Raw genomic sequence first — 19,239 nt, forward strand, 5'->3', positions numbered from 1 at the left:
GGTCATTTAGAAATTGGGTTTTTCCTCTTTCCCCTGACTCTTCGCACCAAGTCACATCCTTGATGTAGATACTCTTTGGGGAGGGGAAAACATCTGGCTCTATGCAAACAGGGCTCATCAAAAATCTTTATGTGCCAAAATGGATACTGACATTGCTATGAACAAATCTGTTTTTTCTTCCCTCCCTGCCTAAAGACTCCTAATAAGGGAAATTAAATCATACACAACTGAATCTAAGATATGAAAAACTAGTTTCAATGACAAAGACTTGAACACACAGTTAAGAGATAAATTCAAGGTGGTAGACACCTAGAAAAAGCTATTCTAGGCAGCAGACATCTGGCACCTGACCCAAATGTTCATTTGGTTTCAGTTAAGAGGCTTCCTAATATTAGATTTGTGGGGCAGGCTAGGGATAGGGGTGGAATGGTGGTACAAGTAACCAAGAGAAGTAAAGTAATGCTTTACCCATTCAAAAATATAGCAAATTAAAACACAGTAACGTTTGTGTCCTGTCACAATAGGCACCCTGCACAGCAATACACACTGAACAATGTCGAGTTTCTGCTGAATAGACTTCCTACGTTGCTCTGGAATTCGAAGTTGGCCTAACTGAGGTCTCCAGTTACAGAAAACACTGGCTCTGTATCCTGGGCTTTGAGAAAACTTGTCAGGCTGTCATACTTACCATCCCTTCAGTCTGCTTGTCAGGTTCCTTAAGGACGCATATCTCAAATGTATGGCATCTACCTCTACCTGGGTCACAACCAAGTGGGTTTCTACTAGATTGGTGTTCCTTGACAGCCAACAAGGGAGCTGACACTGCCCTCCTAAGTTCTGATCTTGCTCCTATTCAACTGGAACTTGATGGATCCCATGTGGTTTCCCCCATCCTGACGCTGTGGCTCAGACACTCTCCCTAAGCTGGTCCTTCCCTCCAAATCCTGCCTTAAACACACTCAGAAGGTAGAAAACACTTCAGCAGCAAAGTCCTCTTCCCAAGCCAACAGTTGTGTTCTTCCAATCACATGATCTTACCTTTTCAATAAAAGGCAAAACAAACCAATTTCCAACATAGCATTACAGCCTTTAAAACCATTCACTTCTCATAGTGATTCACAGAGAACAAGAGATTAAAGTGCTGGCTTTTAAATGTCTAAAGTTGCATTCAGGGCTACAAAAAGCCCTGCCATGTGTGTGTTTTTCCTTCATGGTGTTGAGGGGAAGGAAAGATAGGGAAGGGCAGTGGGGAGAAACCCTAAAATTTTCAATCAGAAACTGGAAATTGTAAAAGTGGGAGGTGGGGAGTTCTGTGCAAATCAATCTCCCAAGGTTCTGCGTCCTCTAGTGAGCCTCAAAGAAAAAAAAAAAACAAAAAGGTGGGGACTCGCAAAAAGGATGAGGGAAAGGCTCCAGACCTACAGAGCACCTCCCTTAATAAATACCAGTTAGTGAGTAAGAAAGAGATGCACCTGCACAGGAATGCACAGCAACACTGGGGAGGGCCTGAGGTGGAGTCCGCCGAGCACCCTGTCGCCCCACTGAGGCTCCCTTGGGGACAGGCGGTCTAGTGCTCATTCCTTGCCCTACGTGCAGCAGGTACTGTGCAGGCTCTGGAGATGCCCAGTCCTCTGTCTGGACCAGAGTCCACACAGAGCTGAGCTGGGGCAGGAGACTGGCTTTCACTAGGCTTTCATCTGATTTTAATAAGGACCTGGAAGATAAAAGGCTAAATGTGTGGTAGAGGACAAAAAACAAAAACAAACCTGGGGGATAATATAAATACAATCTGGGGGCAATATTTATTAATTAAAACTACGTCTTATAGTTTACAAAGATGCTAATGAACAACAAAAGTATAATTGACCTTTAAAATCCTCAGTGAGACAGAGGCTTCACATCTTCTTCAGAATTCTAAAGTGTGCTCCAGGCAGGGAGGCGGGGCTGTGGCACGCAGGTTCCCAGGGGCAGCACCTGCAGACTGCAGGACTCGGAGACCAAAAGGATCCACAAAGCAAGACTCCAGTCTCCTGTAGAATTCCATTCCCCAACCCCCACTGTCCTTGTATTCCTGCCTCCCCAGATTCCATTTCCAAGGCAAGTCCTCAGTTTATCGTCGGGAGAATCTGTTCTTGAAAGCTTTAATTGTCTTGGCCATCATTGGGGCAATTTCTGTGAAAAGAGAAACAAGGCAGCTGTCTCAGATCTGTGGCGGCTTAGACACACCCCCAGTAGTTTACAGTCAAAGCCAGCTCTGCTATTCTTGGCTGTGCACCACCAGGCAGAGATACAAGTAGTAACTATCTCCTCTGTTCACAATGCAATAAAAGCAACAGCACAGAGCAGACACTTTCGGAGGACCTGCCAGGGGCATAACCACCACTCTCTCTAACCACCTGCACCAAGGCTCAGAGAGCCTGGCCAACTTGCCCATGGTTGTACAGTAAGGTACTGAATTACAATTCAATCTGTCAGACTTTCTTGTTTTTATTTTTGTAAGGAGAGTCTCACTCTGTCACCCTGGCTAGGGTGCACTGGCACAATCACAGCACACTGTAGCCTCTACCTCCTAGACTCCAGAGTAGCTGAGACTACAGGAGTGTGCCACCATGCCTGGCTAATTTTTTTTATTTTCTGTAGAGTCAGGGTCTCACTATGTTGCTCAGGCTGGTCTCGATCTCCTGGGCTCAAGCACCCTCCTACCCCAGCCTCCCAAAGTGCTGGGATTACAGGTGTGTGTGAACCACTGTGCCCCGGCCCTTGCCAGACTCTAAAGGCCATACTCAGTCATAACTTAACTTTGCCTCACAAATAGCCAAACCAGTAAACAGCACGTCTACCTCCAATCTGTCCAGTGCAGAAACAGGTCTAAGGTGGCTATGCAAGTACTGCCTAAGGAAGGCCAGCCTGCCTCCTGAATGGTTCATCTGAGCATAGCTGTAGCTCAAGCCAGGACTCCCACCCTCCCATGGGCCCTGCAATTAATACAGAATAAGACTTAAGTTAGGACATCCCCTTAGGATACTGGGGATAGTCTATGGTAATAAAGTTAACAAAATACAAAATAGACGCAACTAGATATAAAGAATAAATATTTGGAAGACCCGGCCAGGCATGGTGGTTCACGCTGGTAATCCCAGGACTTTGGGAGGCTGAGGCAGGCGAATCACAAGGTCAGGAGATCGAGACCAGCCTGGCCAACAGGGTGAAACCCCGTCTCTACTAAAAATACAAAAAATTAGCTGGGCTTAGTGGCGGGCACCTGTAATCCCAGCTACTTGGGAGGCTGAGGCAGGAGAATCGCTTGAACCTGGGAGGTGGAGGTTGCAGTGAGCCGAGATCACGCCACTGTACTCCAGCCCAGGCGACAGAGTGAGACTCTGTCTCCAAAAAAAAAAAAAAAAAAAAAAAAAAAAAATTGGAAGACCCAATTAGATATAAAGAATAAATATTTGGAAGCTAGAGTTATAAGACTATAAAAAAACAGTAAGAGGGCCTGTCATTTAGCTGTTAATATTAGTAATTATGAACACTGTGGTATTGCCTAGAGAAGTCAGTTTATATTTAGGTGAAAAAAGAAGAGTGCCAAAATGGTCATTCACAATGATATTTATTTATTTATTTAGAGACAGTGTCTCACTCTGTCATCCAGGCTGGAGGGCAGTGGCACAATCCCGGCTCACTGCAACCTCTGCCTCCCAGGTTCAAGCAATTCTCCTGTCTCAGCCACCCGAGTACCTGAGATTATAGGCACGTGCCACCATGGTGGGCTAATTTTTCTATTTTTAATAGAGACAGGGACCATGCCTGGCCAGATACTATTTTCTACTTTCACTTTTTTTTTTTTTTTTTTTTCCCAGAGACAGGGTCGGCCGGGCACGGTGGCTCACGCCTGTAATCCCAGCACTTGGGAGGCCAAGGCGGGCAGATCGCGAGGTCAGGAGATCGAGACCATCCTGGCTAACATGGTGAAACCCCGTCTCTACTAAAAAATAGAAAAAATTAGGTGGGCATGGTGGTGGGCACCTGTAGTTCTAGCTACTTGGGAGGCTGAGGCAGGAGAATGGCATGAACCTGGAAGGCAGAGCTTGCAATGAGCTGAGATCGTGCCACTGCACTCCAGCCTGGGTGACAGAGCGAGACTCCATCTCAAAAAACCCTCCCACCTCAGTCTCCTGAGTAGCTGGGACTACACGTGTGTACCACTATGCCCTATTTTTTAATTTTTTGTAGAGGGTCTCATTATGTTGTCCAGGCTGGTCTTGAACTCCTGGATTCAAGGGATCCTCCTGCCTCAGCCTGCCAAAGTGCTGGGATTACAGGCATGAGCCACTGCACCCAGACTCACTATAATTATTTAAGAGATATAATGCACTATGGACAAAGCAGGGGGAAGGAGGGACTGACATTCAGACCAGCTATGTGCAAGGCATCATGCACACGCAACATGCAGTCCACAAAATGTAATACAGTGAATAATGACATTGAGAGTTAAAAACTAGTGCTGAAATAATATTTGAGCAGGAACTCCAAGTTACTTACTCTTCACAGTGGGTTTCCTAGGATCATAGGAAACAGTGCTGCTGACCACTGGTGCCAAGTGGGCACTGCTGGTGCTTGGGCCATCATAGGCCGGCTCCTCAGGGCTGGGGTTAAAGCTGTTGCTACTGGAGGAAGCATGGCTGCTTCCCGTGGGGTACGGGGCTGGCTTGATCCTGCAACACAGGACAACACTGGTTAGGCATGAGCACAAGAAATCTGCCCTGAGCACGAACAGCCTGAAGCTGGCCTGTGTGAGGATGACTCACCCTGTTTGTGGCTTTGACCAGTGGACCCTATCACCCTGGATTCTGGTGGTGGCTCAGAGATGTCTCCATTATCCTTTCAGAATAAATGATAATCTCAACTAACTTTTCACTGTTTTGGTATAAATCTGTATTTTGAAAAGGCTAATGTGGCTTAGACAAAATAACAATCATTGCAGAAATGTGTTTTTTGTTTAGATGGGAAAAGGGAAAGCATAAGGGAATGTTTCCCATAAGCCAGGCTTTGCTCTCCATTTAATCTTGACTACCCTAGGGCAGGGGTAATTATCACCTTGCACTGCAGTCCAAGAAGCGGAGGCTGAGGGAGGTGAGGGAAGTGCTGAGCTGATGAGGTCTGCCTCCAGAGCCCACAGTCTGCACTGCCTCACTTTCACCAAAAGCAATTTGCTTCCTGCCGCTATGGCTACCTCTAAGGGTTGATAGCACACAAAAGCCAGGTAAGAACACAGATCTTACTTGATTTTCTCAGGGATAGCTGCTCCTCCCGTTCCAAACTTTTCCTGCCTCCTCCGGACGTCACGAGGTGGCTTGGCCACAGAGTTGACAAAGGCCATCTTTGCTTGTCGGCCTGTGGAATTATGGAGATGAACATCTGCCTTCTTGAGCAGAGATGCTACTGTTATTTAAATAATCCACGGGCTTTTCGAGTGCCCTGAAACCCCACTTGTAGGGTAGAATGGGTGGTGGCAGAAGAAATACCCACCCTGCTACCTGATGTAGGGGCAAGCAGTCCTACACCAGCCAAGCCCACCAACACCCTGCTATTGACCAGAACACTCATCCTGCCAGTTCTCCCCCAGCTCTCCCGTCTCTGTTACCTTTGGGCTTATTGGCATGTGCGAACTGGATATTCTTTGTTAGTACTCGTAGCCGCTGCTCTCGGGCGTCCTGAAGCCGCAGGTACATCTCTCGCCACGACTCATACTCTTCGGGTCTTTCTTCCTTAAAATCTCGGTGACAATGAACTTTCCATAATTGATCTGTTTCTTCAATTAATACCTGAAACCAGAACCAGGACATCATTTGTGTACAAGCACTTTTCCATATATATATATTTTTTTTTTTTTGAGACAGAGTCTTGCTCTGTCGCGTAGACTGCAGTGCAGTGGTGCAATTTTGGTTCACTGCAACCCTTGCCTCCTGGGTTCAAGCGATTCTCATGCCTCAGCCTCCCAAGTAGCCAGGACTACAGGTGCTTACCACCACGCCCAGCTATTTTATATTTTCAGTAGAGACGGGGTTTTGCCATGTTGTCCAGGCTGGTCTCGAACTCCTGACCTCAGATAATCCGCCCACCTTGGCCTCCCAGAGTGCTGGGATTACAGGCGTGTGTCACCATGCCCAGCCCCATATCTTTTTCTGATTATTTAATTACCTAGGAGTGACCAGTTTCCCAAAAATTTTTTGGTCTTCATCTTAGTAGTATGTTAAAATACCACAATTCTAGGAAAAAAATAACTCACTAAATTTTAAAAATGCGAAGTGTGAGGCACTATGCTAGTTGCTTTTGGTGGCTGTGACAGAATATCACAAAAATTTGTGTAACATCAGTCTTTTCCTTTAGAAAATCAGCAAAGGGTAGAACTGCGATCAAGTCAAATCAGGTACTTCCCAACACTACGCTGAACTGTGATGGCAAAGGGGCAACCTAAGAAGGATGTTAAGTTATTGGCCAGGCACGTTGGCTCATGCCTGTAATCCCAGCACTTCAGGAGGCCAAGAGTCTGAGAGTCCATCTCTCTAAAAAATAAAAATATTAGCCAGGTGTGGTGGTATGTGCCTGTAGTCCCAGCTACTTGGGAGGATCACTTAAGCCCAGGAGTTCAAGGATGCAGTAAGCCATGATTAGGCCTCTGTACTGCAGTCGAAGCAACAGAGGTAGACCCTGTCTCCAAAAAAAAAAAAAAAAAGGTGTTAGGTCATAGAACTTTCAGAATTAAAGAGAGACAGCTGATGCAATCAAATGTGTATGCCCTACATCCTAAGGAGGATTCTGGATAAATCTTGATGTTTCTTAAGAGACATCCAGCCAATCACCAGATGTCAGAGTGTCAACACAAAGTGCTTTCCCCGCCCTGGGTCCCAGCTACTCTGCTGCCAGAATTCTCCCTTTACCTTCATGACTAGGCAAGCTCAAGGGAGATGTTAAAGTGTTTTTCTTCTCCCTTTGAATCTCACCCTGATCCTAGCCCAAGAGGCCCACTTAAGGTGCCAGGAGCAAGTGCTAATAACATGCTTGTTTAAAGGCCCAGTGGCAAACCAAATATATCCAGAACAATGCTCTGACCACTGATCTGCCCTTCAGCCACAGCGGAGTCACAGGGACAAAGCTATTTCTGGAGGTACAAGCCAGAAAACTGCCCTCTTCCCACCCAAACAGAATACTCACATGATTGTATTCCTCTATGCGATACAGCTGATCAGGTGTACACCTCTCCAAAACGGGTTCAAGAACAGAGTATGGGACTCCTCCCACTTCAAAGATTGCTGCAGAGAAACCAAAGGTGAAGACACTGAGTAGCAGCCAAGCCACCCAGTGATAAGGTCCAAGTGCTACAATGTGCTTGAGAGCTAGAGAGAAGCGTGTGACTTACAATCGATGTTGTTTTTAAGTACTCGGATGCACTGCTGGTGCAAGGTCATCATTTTAGGGAGATAGGCACACTTGGAACCAGAATACACCTGCATCTTAGAATTCATTCTGCGCCCAGTAAATCCAGCTTCTTCTTCTTCCTGGGGTGAAGAGAACGCTATAGGGCAAGAAAAACACAAAAGGCCCTAAGTGATCCAGTGAAAACTCTCCTTCTACCCCCTTCAGCCTCCTACTTCCCTTTCCCAATGGCAATCCACGCTACAGATTTTTGTAGATCCTTCCAGAGAATTTAAAAATAAGCTCCTGTAATCCCAGCACTTTAGGAGGCCAAGGCAGATGAATCATCTGAGGTCAAGAGTTCGAGATCGGCCTGCCCAACATGCACCTGTAGTCCCAGCTACTCAGGAGGCTGAGGCAGAGGAATTGCTTGAACCTAGGAGGTGGAGGCTGCAGTGAGCCAAGATGGAGCTACTGCACTCCAGCCTGGGCAACACAGCAAGACTCTCAACAGCAACAACAACAAAAAGCAAATGTATCTTATTCCTTTTAAGCCAATTAATCAATTAATAACATACTCACTACATACATTGCTTTTCTTCATTTGCCACATCTGAGATCATTCCATGTCAGTGCATAGACTTTCCACATTTTTTTTTTTACTGTGGCATAGGATGCCACTGTGTAGATGAACCATGATTTATCTGTTAGTCTCCTGCTGATAGACCCTTATGTGGCTTCTACTTCTTTTGCTATGAAAATTAGACATTTTTTTCTTTCAGACAAAAATCCTATGTAACACATAGGATAAAGGGCTGCTAATAACAGCAGCAGCAATTTACTGAACAATTACTATGTGATAAACCCAGAGCAAAAAGGCATCACTTCTGAATTCATTAAACTGAGCCCTATGGGGCAGATACCATTATGACTCCCATTTACACAATATATACAACTAAGGTCCAAAGAAATTAAGATATTTCTCAAGGTCATATAACTTGCAGAAACCAGAGTTGGGATTCAAACCCAAGCCATCAAACTTCAGAGTCTATGCACTTAGGAAATGCATCAAAAATCTGATGTTATGGTGATAGTTTTTTTGTTTGTTTTTGAAACAGTCTTGCTCTGTCACCCAAGCTAGAGTGCAGTGATGCAATCATAGCTCACTGCAGCCTTGAACTCCTGGGCTCAAGTGATACTCCCACCTCAGCCTACCGAGTACCTGGGATGTGCCACCATGCCTGGCTACTTTTTTTCTCTTGTAGAGACAGCATCTTGCTGTGTTGACCAGGGTGGTTTAGAACTCCTTTTTTTTGAAATAGAGTTTCCCTCTTGTTGCCCAGGCTTGAGTGCAATGGCGTAATCTCGGCCCACTGCAACCTCCACCTCCCAGGTTCAAGCAATTCTCCTGCCTCAGCCTCCGGAGTAGCTGGGATTACAGGCACGCACCACCATGCCTGGCTAATTTTTGTATTTTTAGTAGAGACAGGGTTTCACCATGTTGGCCAGGCTGATCTCGAACTTCTTACCTAAGGTGATCTGCCCGCCTCGGCCTCCCAAAATGCTGGGATTACAGGAGTGAGCCACCAAGCCTGGTTGGTTTAGAACCCTTGGCCACAAGCAATCCTCTTACCTCGGCCTCCCAAAGTGCTGGAATTATAGGTGTGAGCCACTGTACCCTGCCTTGAATGAATTTTTAAATCTTTTTCCCATTAAGAAAAAGAAGATATAGAAAATTACCTTTTCGCTTTGGCTGGAAGGAGGATATCAGCTCGAGGGAAGGCAGTGGACGGTAATTGGCCTGTATCGCGGGTAACGGGAGGTCTGGCAACACTGGCAACACATCAGGCACCTGCAGGGGACAGACCCATGGGTGGAGAGTCAGTGAGTACGAGCACAGCTCTCTTTCCTACAGTCTATTCCCAGGAGCATTAACTGGACATCTTGCACAGGAAGATCCAGGTTGGAGGGGGCCACAGTCATGTCTGACACCACCTCAGTCAGGAAATAAATACAGATGAGCCCATCACAAGAGAATAATGCAGAAAATTCTTATTTGCGGTACCATATACCCTGACAACCAGTGAAGCCCACAGGAAATTACTGCACACTGAAATTCAACATGCCCCCCAAAAGCAAGCTAAGGAAAACAGTGGCAGGGCAATCCTCTGAGCTCTGCAGGGCCAGGTGCTCTGGGTGGGAAGCCACCAAGGGGCTGAAGGGGTTACCTTTCTCAGCTTGGCTAAATCAGCTCCAGCCGGCTTCTCTGACTTGGTTTTGTTCACCTTGGGTAATTTCTGAACTGAGTCCAAGTTTTTACCAGTGCTTTTAGAGTCATTTTTTTTAAGTCCTTTATCTCCAAGTGCTGTGGCTGAAGTTTTCACAATCTTTTTCTTTTTCTTCCGGGGCTGGTCATAGCTGAGGTAGGATTCGAAAGACATGGTTGGCTGCTCGAATTCATCCTCCATATCTGTCTCCTCAACTTTAGGGAGGGAGCCCAGTGACTTTCTATCCGAATTAGTTTTGACTTTCCCTTCTGGAGTCTTTACGTTGTTAGAACCCTTCTCTTTTACCTTGGGCAACAGGTCTCCTGCTCCTTTTCCTGTGTCAAAGCTGTCCAGACCTTGCTTGCTTTTGTCCAATTTGGCTTTCTCTGGGTCTCTGTGCTTTGGCTTTTTCAGGTGGTTGTCTGAAGCGGCCTCTGAGGGAGGCAAACACTTCTTCTTCAGGCTGCTGCCCTCTCTGTCCTTCTCTTTCTTTACGCCACTAGAGGGCGGTTTCTCCCTTGCACTGTCCCCTGAGGGTGGCCTTCGGTTCTCCTCTTTGGAGAGGGCCTTGTGTGATTTCTCTCTGCTCACCACAGAGGCCTTCTCATCACTCTTGGCATCCACGGGGCGTTTGTCCTTGTGGGAAGATTTGTGCTCCTTGTTTTGACTCACAACCCCTTTCCCATGGGGTTCACCCAGGTGTCGTTCTTGGCTGGCCCCCAGTCTGTCCTGAAAGGCATTGCTGTGGCCTTTCCCAGGCTTCTGGTGTGAAACAATGGGCTCCTGGTCCTCCTCCAGGGATCTGTAGTGGTCGACGTACATCTGATGAGGACTGGTACAAGATGGAGGGGATTGAACATGGCCATAATCAGAAGACTCAGGGTCTGAAGAGTAAGTTGGTGACATTCTGTGACACCTCTTTCTCTCGTCTCTCCTCTCATGACCGTGAGACACTTTGTGAGGTCTCTCGAGCTCCGAGAGTTTCCTATGTTTCTTCTGCCTGTGGTCAGGGCTATAGGATCGGCTCCCTGTGGCTTTCCAGGTTTCTTGGTAGTCCCCCTCCATCTCCTCCTCCTTCTGCAGGGCATCCCGAGGGCGCTTTCGGGAATTGCTCTTCTCAAAGTCCTGTTCATCAGGCTCAGCATTTCTAAAATAAAAGAAAAAGCAGACAAAGTAGGTCTAAATCTTGCTTCTTGAGGGACAAAGTCACAGAATCTGAACTCACCAAAGAAGTGAAGATGCAGAGTTAGAAACAACAAGGTCTTAAGAAGAAGATAAGTAGGTTATGCTTAAAGATACTCAAATCTTAAAACTGGGAAAACCCAAATGAGAAATGGTGAGTTTAACCACAAGATGCAAAGATCAAACATCTCACATACATGAAAACGTGGAGATTTATTAAAACATGGGGACATGTTTAATTTGTTATATAAAATGGGGGCTGCTCATTATTTATCTAGTTCACAACTTAAAAAAATGCCATTTAAGGAGCAGTTAGAAAGAAACATACCAGGCCAGGCGCAGTGGCTCACGCCTGTAATCCCAGCACTTTGGGAGGCCGAGGTGGGCAGATCACGAGGTCAGGAGATCAAAACCATCCTATCCTGGCTAATACGGCGAAACCCTGTCTCTATTAAAAATACAAAAAATTAGCTGGGCGTGGTGGCGGGTGCCTTTGGTCCCAGCTACTCAGGAGGCTGAGGCAGGAGAATGGCGTGAACCCGGGAGGCGGAGCTTGCAGTGAGCCGAGATCACGCCACTGCACTCCAGCCTGGGCAACAGAGTGAGACTCCGTCTCAAAAAAAAAAAAAAAAAAAAAAAAAAGAAACGTACCAAAATGTTCATAACGTTTGTCTTTGCGTGATAGAAATAGGAAATTTTGATTTCTATTTTTAATATTTTCTAATATTCTACAATGATCATGGATTATTTTTTATAATTGAGGCAAAACAATTTCAGAAGGCAAAAGAGAAATAATAAAGAAAACCTTTTCTATCTGTAAATTTAACCATGAAATTGAACAAACCTAAAGAGAAATGTTCTTACCGTTCCACAGGAACCAGCTTCTTCCACTGGGCCACTAGGTCCCTGGCAAAGCTTCCAACATGCTCGTGTTTTCGCAAGCTATTTACTGTTTTCCCAACCCCAGTCTCCTAAAATTTGACAAAGTAATTGTTAGAGGGTTCTGGAACTAGGCTAACGTTTTTCTAAAGAAATAAGGCTTTCTACTTTGAGAAACTCAACAAGCAATACTTCCTTCCTACAACATACCCTGCAAATCTTAACACTAAATTACTTTGTGTCTATGCCCCAAATCTCTAATGACACACAGTAGCAAAGTGTACCAAGTTCAGAACTTTAATAACAAGAGTGATTAGGGCAGGTGTTAGGCACTAAGATAAGAGCTTTGCATACAGTTCTGAATCAGTCTTTACAATAACTCTGTGAAGCAGGAATCAGACCCATTTTACATAGGAGCAGCCTCAAGTCATAGAACTCAGATTTGAATCTGGGACTAGTTGATGCCAAAGTCAATGTTCTTTTAATTCTAATTTTGAAATAAAGTCATTTAACAATATTCACCATTTTAACTAAAGTACATAATTCAGTGGTTTCCAGAACATTCACAATATTGTATAACCATTATAACCATCTAATTCCAGAACATTTACATTACCCTAAAAAGAAATCCTGTTCCTCCCAATTCTCCTAGCCCCTGGCAACCACTAATCTACTTTCTGTCTATGGATTTGCCTATTCTGGACATTTCATATAAATGGAATCAGACCATATATGGCCTTTTGTGTCTGGTTTCTTTCACTTCCAAAGCCCATACTTGTAACCTTATTCTACACATTCTCCAGTGAGAAGGGAATGGGATATCATTATATAATATTTAAAGTCACACAGTTCTTACCGCAAGAATGTCTACTGTAATAGGCAGGGTGGAGAGTTTCTTCAAATATTTCAACAGCTGCAGAGAAGAAAACATTAATTTCAATAGTCATATTCACTTTAACAAGAATATCTGATTATTAAGTGCTTAGTGCTAACCATTTACAGTAATGAGTATAAGTATTATGCCTATTTACAGTAATAAGTAATATCCCTATTTTACAAGTATGAAAATAGGCTCATAAAAGTTATGTTTCTTGTCCCAAGATTCAAGTGGGGCAAGATTCACTCAGGTCTGTGGCTTTAGATTCCCTGCTTTCAACCACTGTGCTACACCAAGGGGAAATAAGATGTAGAGAAGAGAATCAAAACTTACCAACTCTGATAAAAGCCATCAACAACTATCATTTTTGCCCTAGTTTTGATAGAATTTATGAGAAAGGTACCAATTTTAGGGGAATTACCCATGGACCTGGCACAGAGGAAGTAAAAGGAAGAAAAAGCCTCTACAGGAAAAGACCATCATGTTTCCAGAAGGGCCACAGTGTTTAACAGAATTGTTTTCTTCTACATAAGTGTAAAGCCAAGAGTAATTTCAAGTTGCCAGAATCAGAGCTTGGATGTTAACGGTGGACACAAAATGCCTGGGTAGATTAGAAAAGTGATCTGGGTTTGACCACATTTCCTTCCTATAGTTCCTAAAACTAGGTCAAAATCAGTACAGCAGAGCTGTTAAGATGGAGTTCTGGAGTCAGAGACAGGCTTGACAGTCTGGCTTTGTCACTCCTTGATGAGTGATCTCGAATAAGTCAAAAACCTCCCCAAACTTCAGTTACTTCATCTGCAAAATAGGAACTTGGTCCTGTCTCTACTTCACAAACTATGAGGATTCAGAGACAAACCATGTGCAGTCCTTAGTCATAGTGTCTAGAACACTATGAAAGCTCACTAAATACTTATCATTTCATTCATCGACTGACAGCTTTCAGCGTTCTGCCCTTGATCTTCAACCAGATATTCCTCAGCCAATTCCTACTTGCTCTAACAAAAGTTATGACTGGCCAAACCTTTCTCTAGGAAATGTCTACGTGTATCTAAACATACTTACCATACAAGGAGTGCTTCAAAATACAAGTAGTTTAAAATAGATAACTGTGGTTACCTTTGCATTTAAATATTATATAACAAGATCTGCTCTTTTACCATGTGTGGCCCAGACTATAATTGGTATGCCATATTGCTATTAGGTGGAGTAACAAGTCTGTTTTTCTGGTCATTCTACTTCAATCATTACTTAACATGGTCACCAGACAGAGCAATTGGATCACAAGTGATAATCTTGAGATCAAGTAAGAGGCCAAGTGGCATATCTAGGGAGTTTCACCTTCATAGTTGAGTGAAAATTATCCCCCACTTCAAATCCTATCACCACCATCATCCAACTCAGGAAAAATTTTGTGTTTCTTGCCACCCAAGCTATGGGTGCAAAGACTAATGTCAATTCCTTCACTTAAAGGAAAATTTTAAATCACTGAAAAGGTCAAAAACAAGTGGTTCTCTCATAATGCCATTCCTTGGACGGGGTAGGTTGGGAATATTCACATACCATCTACTGTGTGTCAGCTACTACACTAAGCTCTTACACATGTTACCTCATTTCATTCCCACTAACCAACTCTATAAAGTGGATGTTATTCTCCCCATTTTACAGATATTGCAACTGAACCCAATCAGGTTAGGTAACTTGCTTAACAAGCTGGAAAGTCAAATGTGTCTACTACAGTTAAGTAAAGCCAGGAGAAGCATCCAACATCAGAACACTGTCCTTAGGAAATGAAAATAGAGCGGCAGCACATATACTTCTTAGCATACTTGCAAGAAAGCAGAAAAACTCCTCCTGTGATGTCATTAGACAGTTCAGAACCCACATAGTAAAGGAGGTCACCAAGGGGACAAAGGTGTCCCAGGACCTCTACAAAGCCAACATATAAGGATGAGGCTGGAAGTCACTGTGGGTGTGTTTATCTCAAAGCCTAGCACTAACTGGAAGAACAAATCCTGTCTTTCTGCTTTACTTTGGGTTATTAGGGGAGATTTAAAAGCAGACAAAACTAAAACCCTCAAGATTTTCAGACTCATTTAGTCTAACACAAGAGAAAAAAGGACTTCACAACCCCTCTATTTTCAGTAAATTTCAAGAAAGAACAAAGCAATAACAAGGCAAAGGCACATTGGGCATCCTCAGGTGGATCGAAACTTGCTGTTATCAAACAAGGTACAACTGTAGAGCTTGTAAGAACTGGTAACAGGCAACTGAGAAATATCAAACATTTGCGGGGTACATGTTGAGGCATCTCAGTTGTCCCCTGTACAATCCTTCAACCCAAAAAAGCAAAAAATATTTTTAATGTCACCTGCCATCAAAATGTTCTTGGTAGCCTTCACAGTGAAAATGTAACACAGGACAAGGACCTTTTTTTTTTTTTTTTTTGGAGATGGAGTTTTGCTCTTGTTGTCCAGGCTGGAGTGCAATGGTGCCATCTCGGCTCACTGCAACCTCCGCCTCCTGGGTTCAAGAGATTCTCCTGTCTCAGCCTCCCGAGTAGCTGGGATTACAGGCACCACCACCATGACCAACTAATTTTTTTATTTTTAGTAGAGATGGGGTTTCATCATGTTGGCCAGGCTGGTCTCGAACTCTTGACCTCAGATGATCCACCCCTCTTGGCCTCCCAAAGTGCTGTGATTACAAGCGTGAGCCACTGCGCCCGACCAACTGTGTGTGTGTGTGTGTGTTTTTTTTTTTTTTTTTGAGACAGAGTTTCGCTCTTGTTGCCCAGGCTGGAGTGCAATGGCGCGATCTCAGCTCGCTGCAACCTCTGCCTCCCGGGTTCGAGTGTTCTCCTGCCTCAGCCTCCCGAGCAGCTGGGATTACAGGCGCCTGCCACCACACCCGGCTAATTTTCGTACTTTTAGTAGAGAAGGGGTTTCACCATGTTGGCCAGGCTGGTCTCGAACTCCTGATCTCAGGTGATCTACTCACCTCGGCCTCCCAAAGTGCTGGGATTACAGGCGTGAGCCACTGCACTCGGCCTAAGGACAGGTAATTTTTATCAGCCATGAACTATGAAACATAAAAACAGAAACCAAGTGGTCCTAGGCTGCTGATACCTTCTCCCTCAAGTGAGCCAAGATAACAGATGAAAAAGTGAAAACAGAGTTACAGCAATGTCTAATACCAAAAAATCCATGAACACAGGTGTGGAATCAAACCCTTGGCTAATAATGGTTTGAAAGCAAGATCTGGTTGTAAATTCAACAGGGCTATATAATCATCTTGCAATTTCACATACAACCTGTAGGAGCTTGTTAGGTTACCAGAAGGTTGAGAGGAACAAGGCCAACATGACAGCTTGCAATTTTCCCTCTGCAGTTAACTCATATCTGAATGCCAACTATTATGCCCTTTGCAAAAATGATCTCCCAACATTTTCTCATCTTCATGATGCTCACTTCACAAAGCAAAGCTAGAAGTTCAGGGTGATTTTCTATCTAGAAAGAGCCCAAATCCTCAAAAAAAAAAAAAAATCATTAATAGTTCAACTAGGTTGAGGTGGAATAAGCCTTTTCCTAATTTTGTATTTCATGCAAATCAACTAATAGAAAATCTACTTCCAAATCTAAATTCTAGTTAAAAAAAAAAATGACTGTAGACACTACATAGAACATTTTTTATCTGACAGAAATAAAGAACAAATAGTGGGTAGTTATTATATGGCATTGCTTTAAGGTATCAAACGTCAGTCACAGATCTTACAGTGTTCAGGAAAACAAACTAGTACTAAAAAATAATGACCATTTATTAGATGTCCACAAGCGGTTACTGTAAAAAGAAACTTGTAAGTATGCCTGACCACTAGGTACGGTACTGAAGCTGCAACAGAAAACATGGCACAATGAAAGCATTTTAAGTTTTCCCAGATTTGTAACTAAAATGGCTTCCTGAAGAAGTGAATCTTCGAGCTAGGTATGAACGAAGAGCCTTAAAAAGTGGTCTGATGGTGAGAGGCTGTGTACGGCCTTTGGAATTGCAGAAACCCTACCTCCAACAGGCTAGAACAAGGTAAAGAGAAAGTGGCTCTTCAAGAAAAAAAAACCCCAAAGAATGACGATTGGTTTTCTGAGCACTGACTTTCAGCACCTTAGCCTTTCAGGTTAGTCCTAGGAAGCAGCAGGTGAGGAAGAGGCTCAGCAGAGCAGTTCCCCCACGGCCCTAGCGCTCCCTCCACGACTTCCTTTTCCACCAGGACTGAGCTCCAACTCCTAGAACTGCCCGCCCCGGCCAGAATGATGACGGAGAATGCCAAACACGTAAGTGCTTTTTCATCGTTGTATTTCCACTTAAAAAATCCTGACAGCTGAGTTCAAGACCAGCCTGGCCAAGAAGGTGAAACCCTGTCTCTACTAAAAATACAAAAATTAGCCAGGCGTGGTGGCGGGCGCCTACAATACCAGCTACTCGGGAGGCTGAGGCAGACAATTGCCTGAACCCGGGAGACGGAGGTTGCAGTGAGCCGAGATCGCGCCACTGCACTCCGGCCTGGGCGACCAGAGCAAGACTCGCCTCAAAAAAAAAAGAGAAAAAAAAAATCCTGACAACCACCAGACTGTCTCCTGGAGACCAGAGAAGTGAGTGACAGAAAGATGAAAAGGTACAAGAACGCGTTAAACTTAATGTTCAGTTTGTACAATAAACAACAAAAACTAGTTAACTACAATTAAAAATGGTTGTCCCTCACTCGAACAACGAGAAACGGTAGCTCTTACCTTCCTATTAATGGCCAAAAGGAAACCTAGCTGCGACTTCCAACCCCGGGCCCCCGCCTCTTTTTCAATTCCAACCTAAGTTTTCAGGAGTATGCTTAGGTGACGCGAGGCTTTATTCTGTTTTGAAAGGGATTCACTGAGAAAGCGAAAAGTCCACGCTCTGATATCCAGCCGGAGAGTAGTAACCGCGTCTCCGAGAGGCGCGGACCACACCGCGAGTCCAGGCTCCGCAGCATTCGGGCGCCCGTCTTCTCCTCCCAGCGAACACGCACCCGCCGGGGAGTCCGCGCCGCTCCGCGGGGCGCCGGGCACCAGCGCAGGCACCGGGAGGCCAACGAGGCGGCGGCCAGCGCCCTCCCGCCCCGGGCACGCTCTCCCGCAGGAAACAGCTGGCTCGGGACGCCACGGAGCGCCTCTGGGAGGAAGCGCTAGGCACGCGGTGTCCGCACCGGGCGCGCCCCCATCCCGGGCCCGTGAGGGAGGGGGAGTGGCCGGGGCCCCGCGTCCCGACGCCCGACGCACAGGGTCCCAACGCGCGGGCAGCGGTCAATGGCCGCGAACTTCACGACCCCAGCCCCGCGGGGCCTGGCTCAGGGTCCCAGCCCCCGAACCCCGCCGCGCTCGGGCCGCGACCGTTACGGGGCCCTCACCGACCCAACGCCCATCCCGCTACGCGCCGCCCCCTCGCTCACCTTCTTAGGGTCCGGGTTCGCGGCCAGGCGCGCCTGCAGCTTCTCCACAACTTGGAGCGCCGACTCCGCCGCCATCGCTGTCACTGGCGCGGCCTCCTCGCCGGAACTGGGCTCGCGTCGCGTCCTCGGGCCGCAGCTCCGCCCTCCGTGCATCCCCGGCGGAGACGGAAGCGCGCCTGGCCCCTTCCGGGCCTCGGCTCGGGTGTGTGGGGGGCGGCGGGCTGCAGGCTCCGCCCCCAGGGCCCGCTCCCCAGCGCCCACCCGGCGGCCGCGCACTCCTCGCGCCCCGGGCCCAAGTGTGCGCGCTGGGGACTGGGGACTGCTCGGGCCGTACGCGCCTCCGCCGCCTGCACCCCCGCTCCCGGTGCTCGCGTGCTGAGCCCAAGCCTGGAAGACCTCTCCAGGGTCTACTTCAAGACGGAATGAGGCCACCGCGCCAGACCCTGGCCTTATAAATGCCAATGCTTTCTCCCGCCTGGGGCTTAGCCACGCCCTAATCAACACCCTGTCAGGGGTCCCGGGCTGGTGCCCAGGACTAGGAGTCCGCAGGCACCCGCGGTAGCAGCCACCCTAGGCTGAGCACACGATGCGTCAGTAGTTAGACTATCTTTTCCAGCCTCAGTACAACCTGATGAAACGAGTTTCATGATCTTCATTTTACAAATGAGGAAACTGAGGTTCAGGGAGACCAAATTAACTTGCAGATGGCCGCAGGACAGGAAAGAACTGAAAATGGAACCTGAATCTAAGATGTCTAGGACCATTGTGAGCGCACATTTCTGAACAGGTCGAGGAATTGAGGCCCAGAGAAAGGGATTTTTCAAAATCCAAACAGCTTAGTTCCTTCCATGAGGCAATAATAGCCCATGTGTCTTGTTTTCCCCACAGTGTCTGGCACATAGGCACTAAATAAATACTTATCGAATGAATGTATAGATAGATATTTCCTCTGATGACCTGCCAATGAGCCGTAGGGCTTGATCAGAAGAGCCCAAGATACTATTCTTCAGGCCGTCTACTCTCATCCTAAAAGCACTAAGTTTTACCATTACTAATACTACTACTAAAAAGAGCAACTAAATAGTTGCAAACTCACTTAAAGTACCAGCACTGATTACATCTCATTTGATCAGATCAAAGTA

General features: G+C 46.0%; 1 protein-coding gene across 2 annotated transcripts; it reads right to left on the bottom strand.

Moving 5' to 3' along the window:
- Nucleotides 1-1,774: 1,774 nt before the first annotated feature.
- On the bottom strand, nucleotides 1,775-18,589 carry ELOA (elongin A). 2 transcript variants are annotated; one of them, XM_016956263.4, is made up of 11 exons: nucleotides 18,098-18,589; nucleotides 12,601-12,657; nucleotides 11,730-11,836; nucleotides 9,645-10,830; nucleotides 9,157-9,268; nucleotides 7,421-7,576; nucleotides 7,216-7,313; nucleotides 5,645-5,825; nucleotides 5,283-5,394; nucleotides 4,543-4,715; nucleotides 1,775-2,172 (listed from the first exon to the last, which is right to left on the bottom strand). In XM_016956263.4, the coding sequence occupies exons 1-11, from the start codon at nucleotides 18,248-18,250 to the stop codon at nucleotides 2,111-2,113; spliced, it is 2,397 nt and encodes a 798-aa protein (XP_016811752.1). In that variant the 5' UTR covers nucleotides 18,251-18,589; the 3' UTR covers nucleotides 1,775-2,110. The 2 variants fall into 2 exon arrangements, with proteins under 2 accessions (XP_016811752.1, XP_016811753.1); XM_016956264.3 differs by lacking the exon at nucleotides 18,098-18,589 and adding an exon at nucleotides 17,406-18,067.
- Between the last annotated feature and the right edge of the window lie 650 nt (nucleotides 18,590-19,239).

This window comes from Pan troglodytes, chromosome 1, assembly GCF_028858775.2.
Source record: "Pan troglodytes isolate AG18354 chromosome 1, NHGRI_mPanTro3-v2.0_pri, whole genome shotgun sequence".
NCBI lineage: Eukaryota > Metazoa > Chordata > Mammalia > Primates > Hominidae > Pan > Pan troglodytes.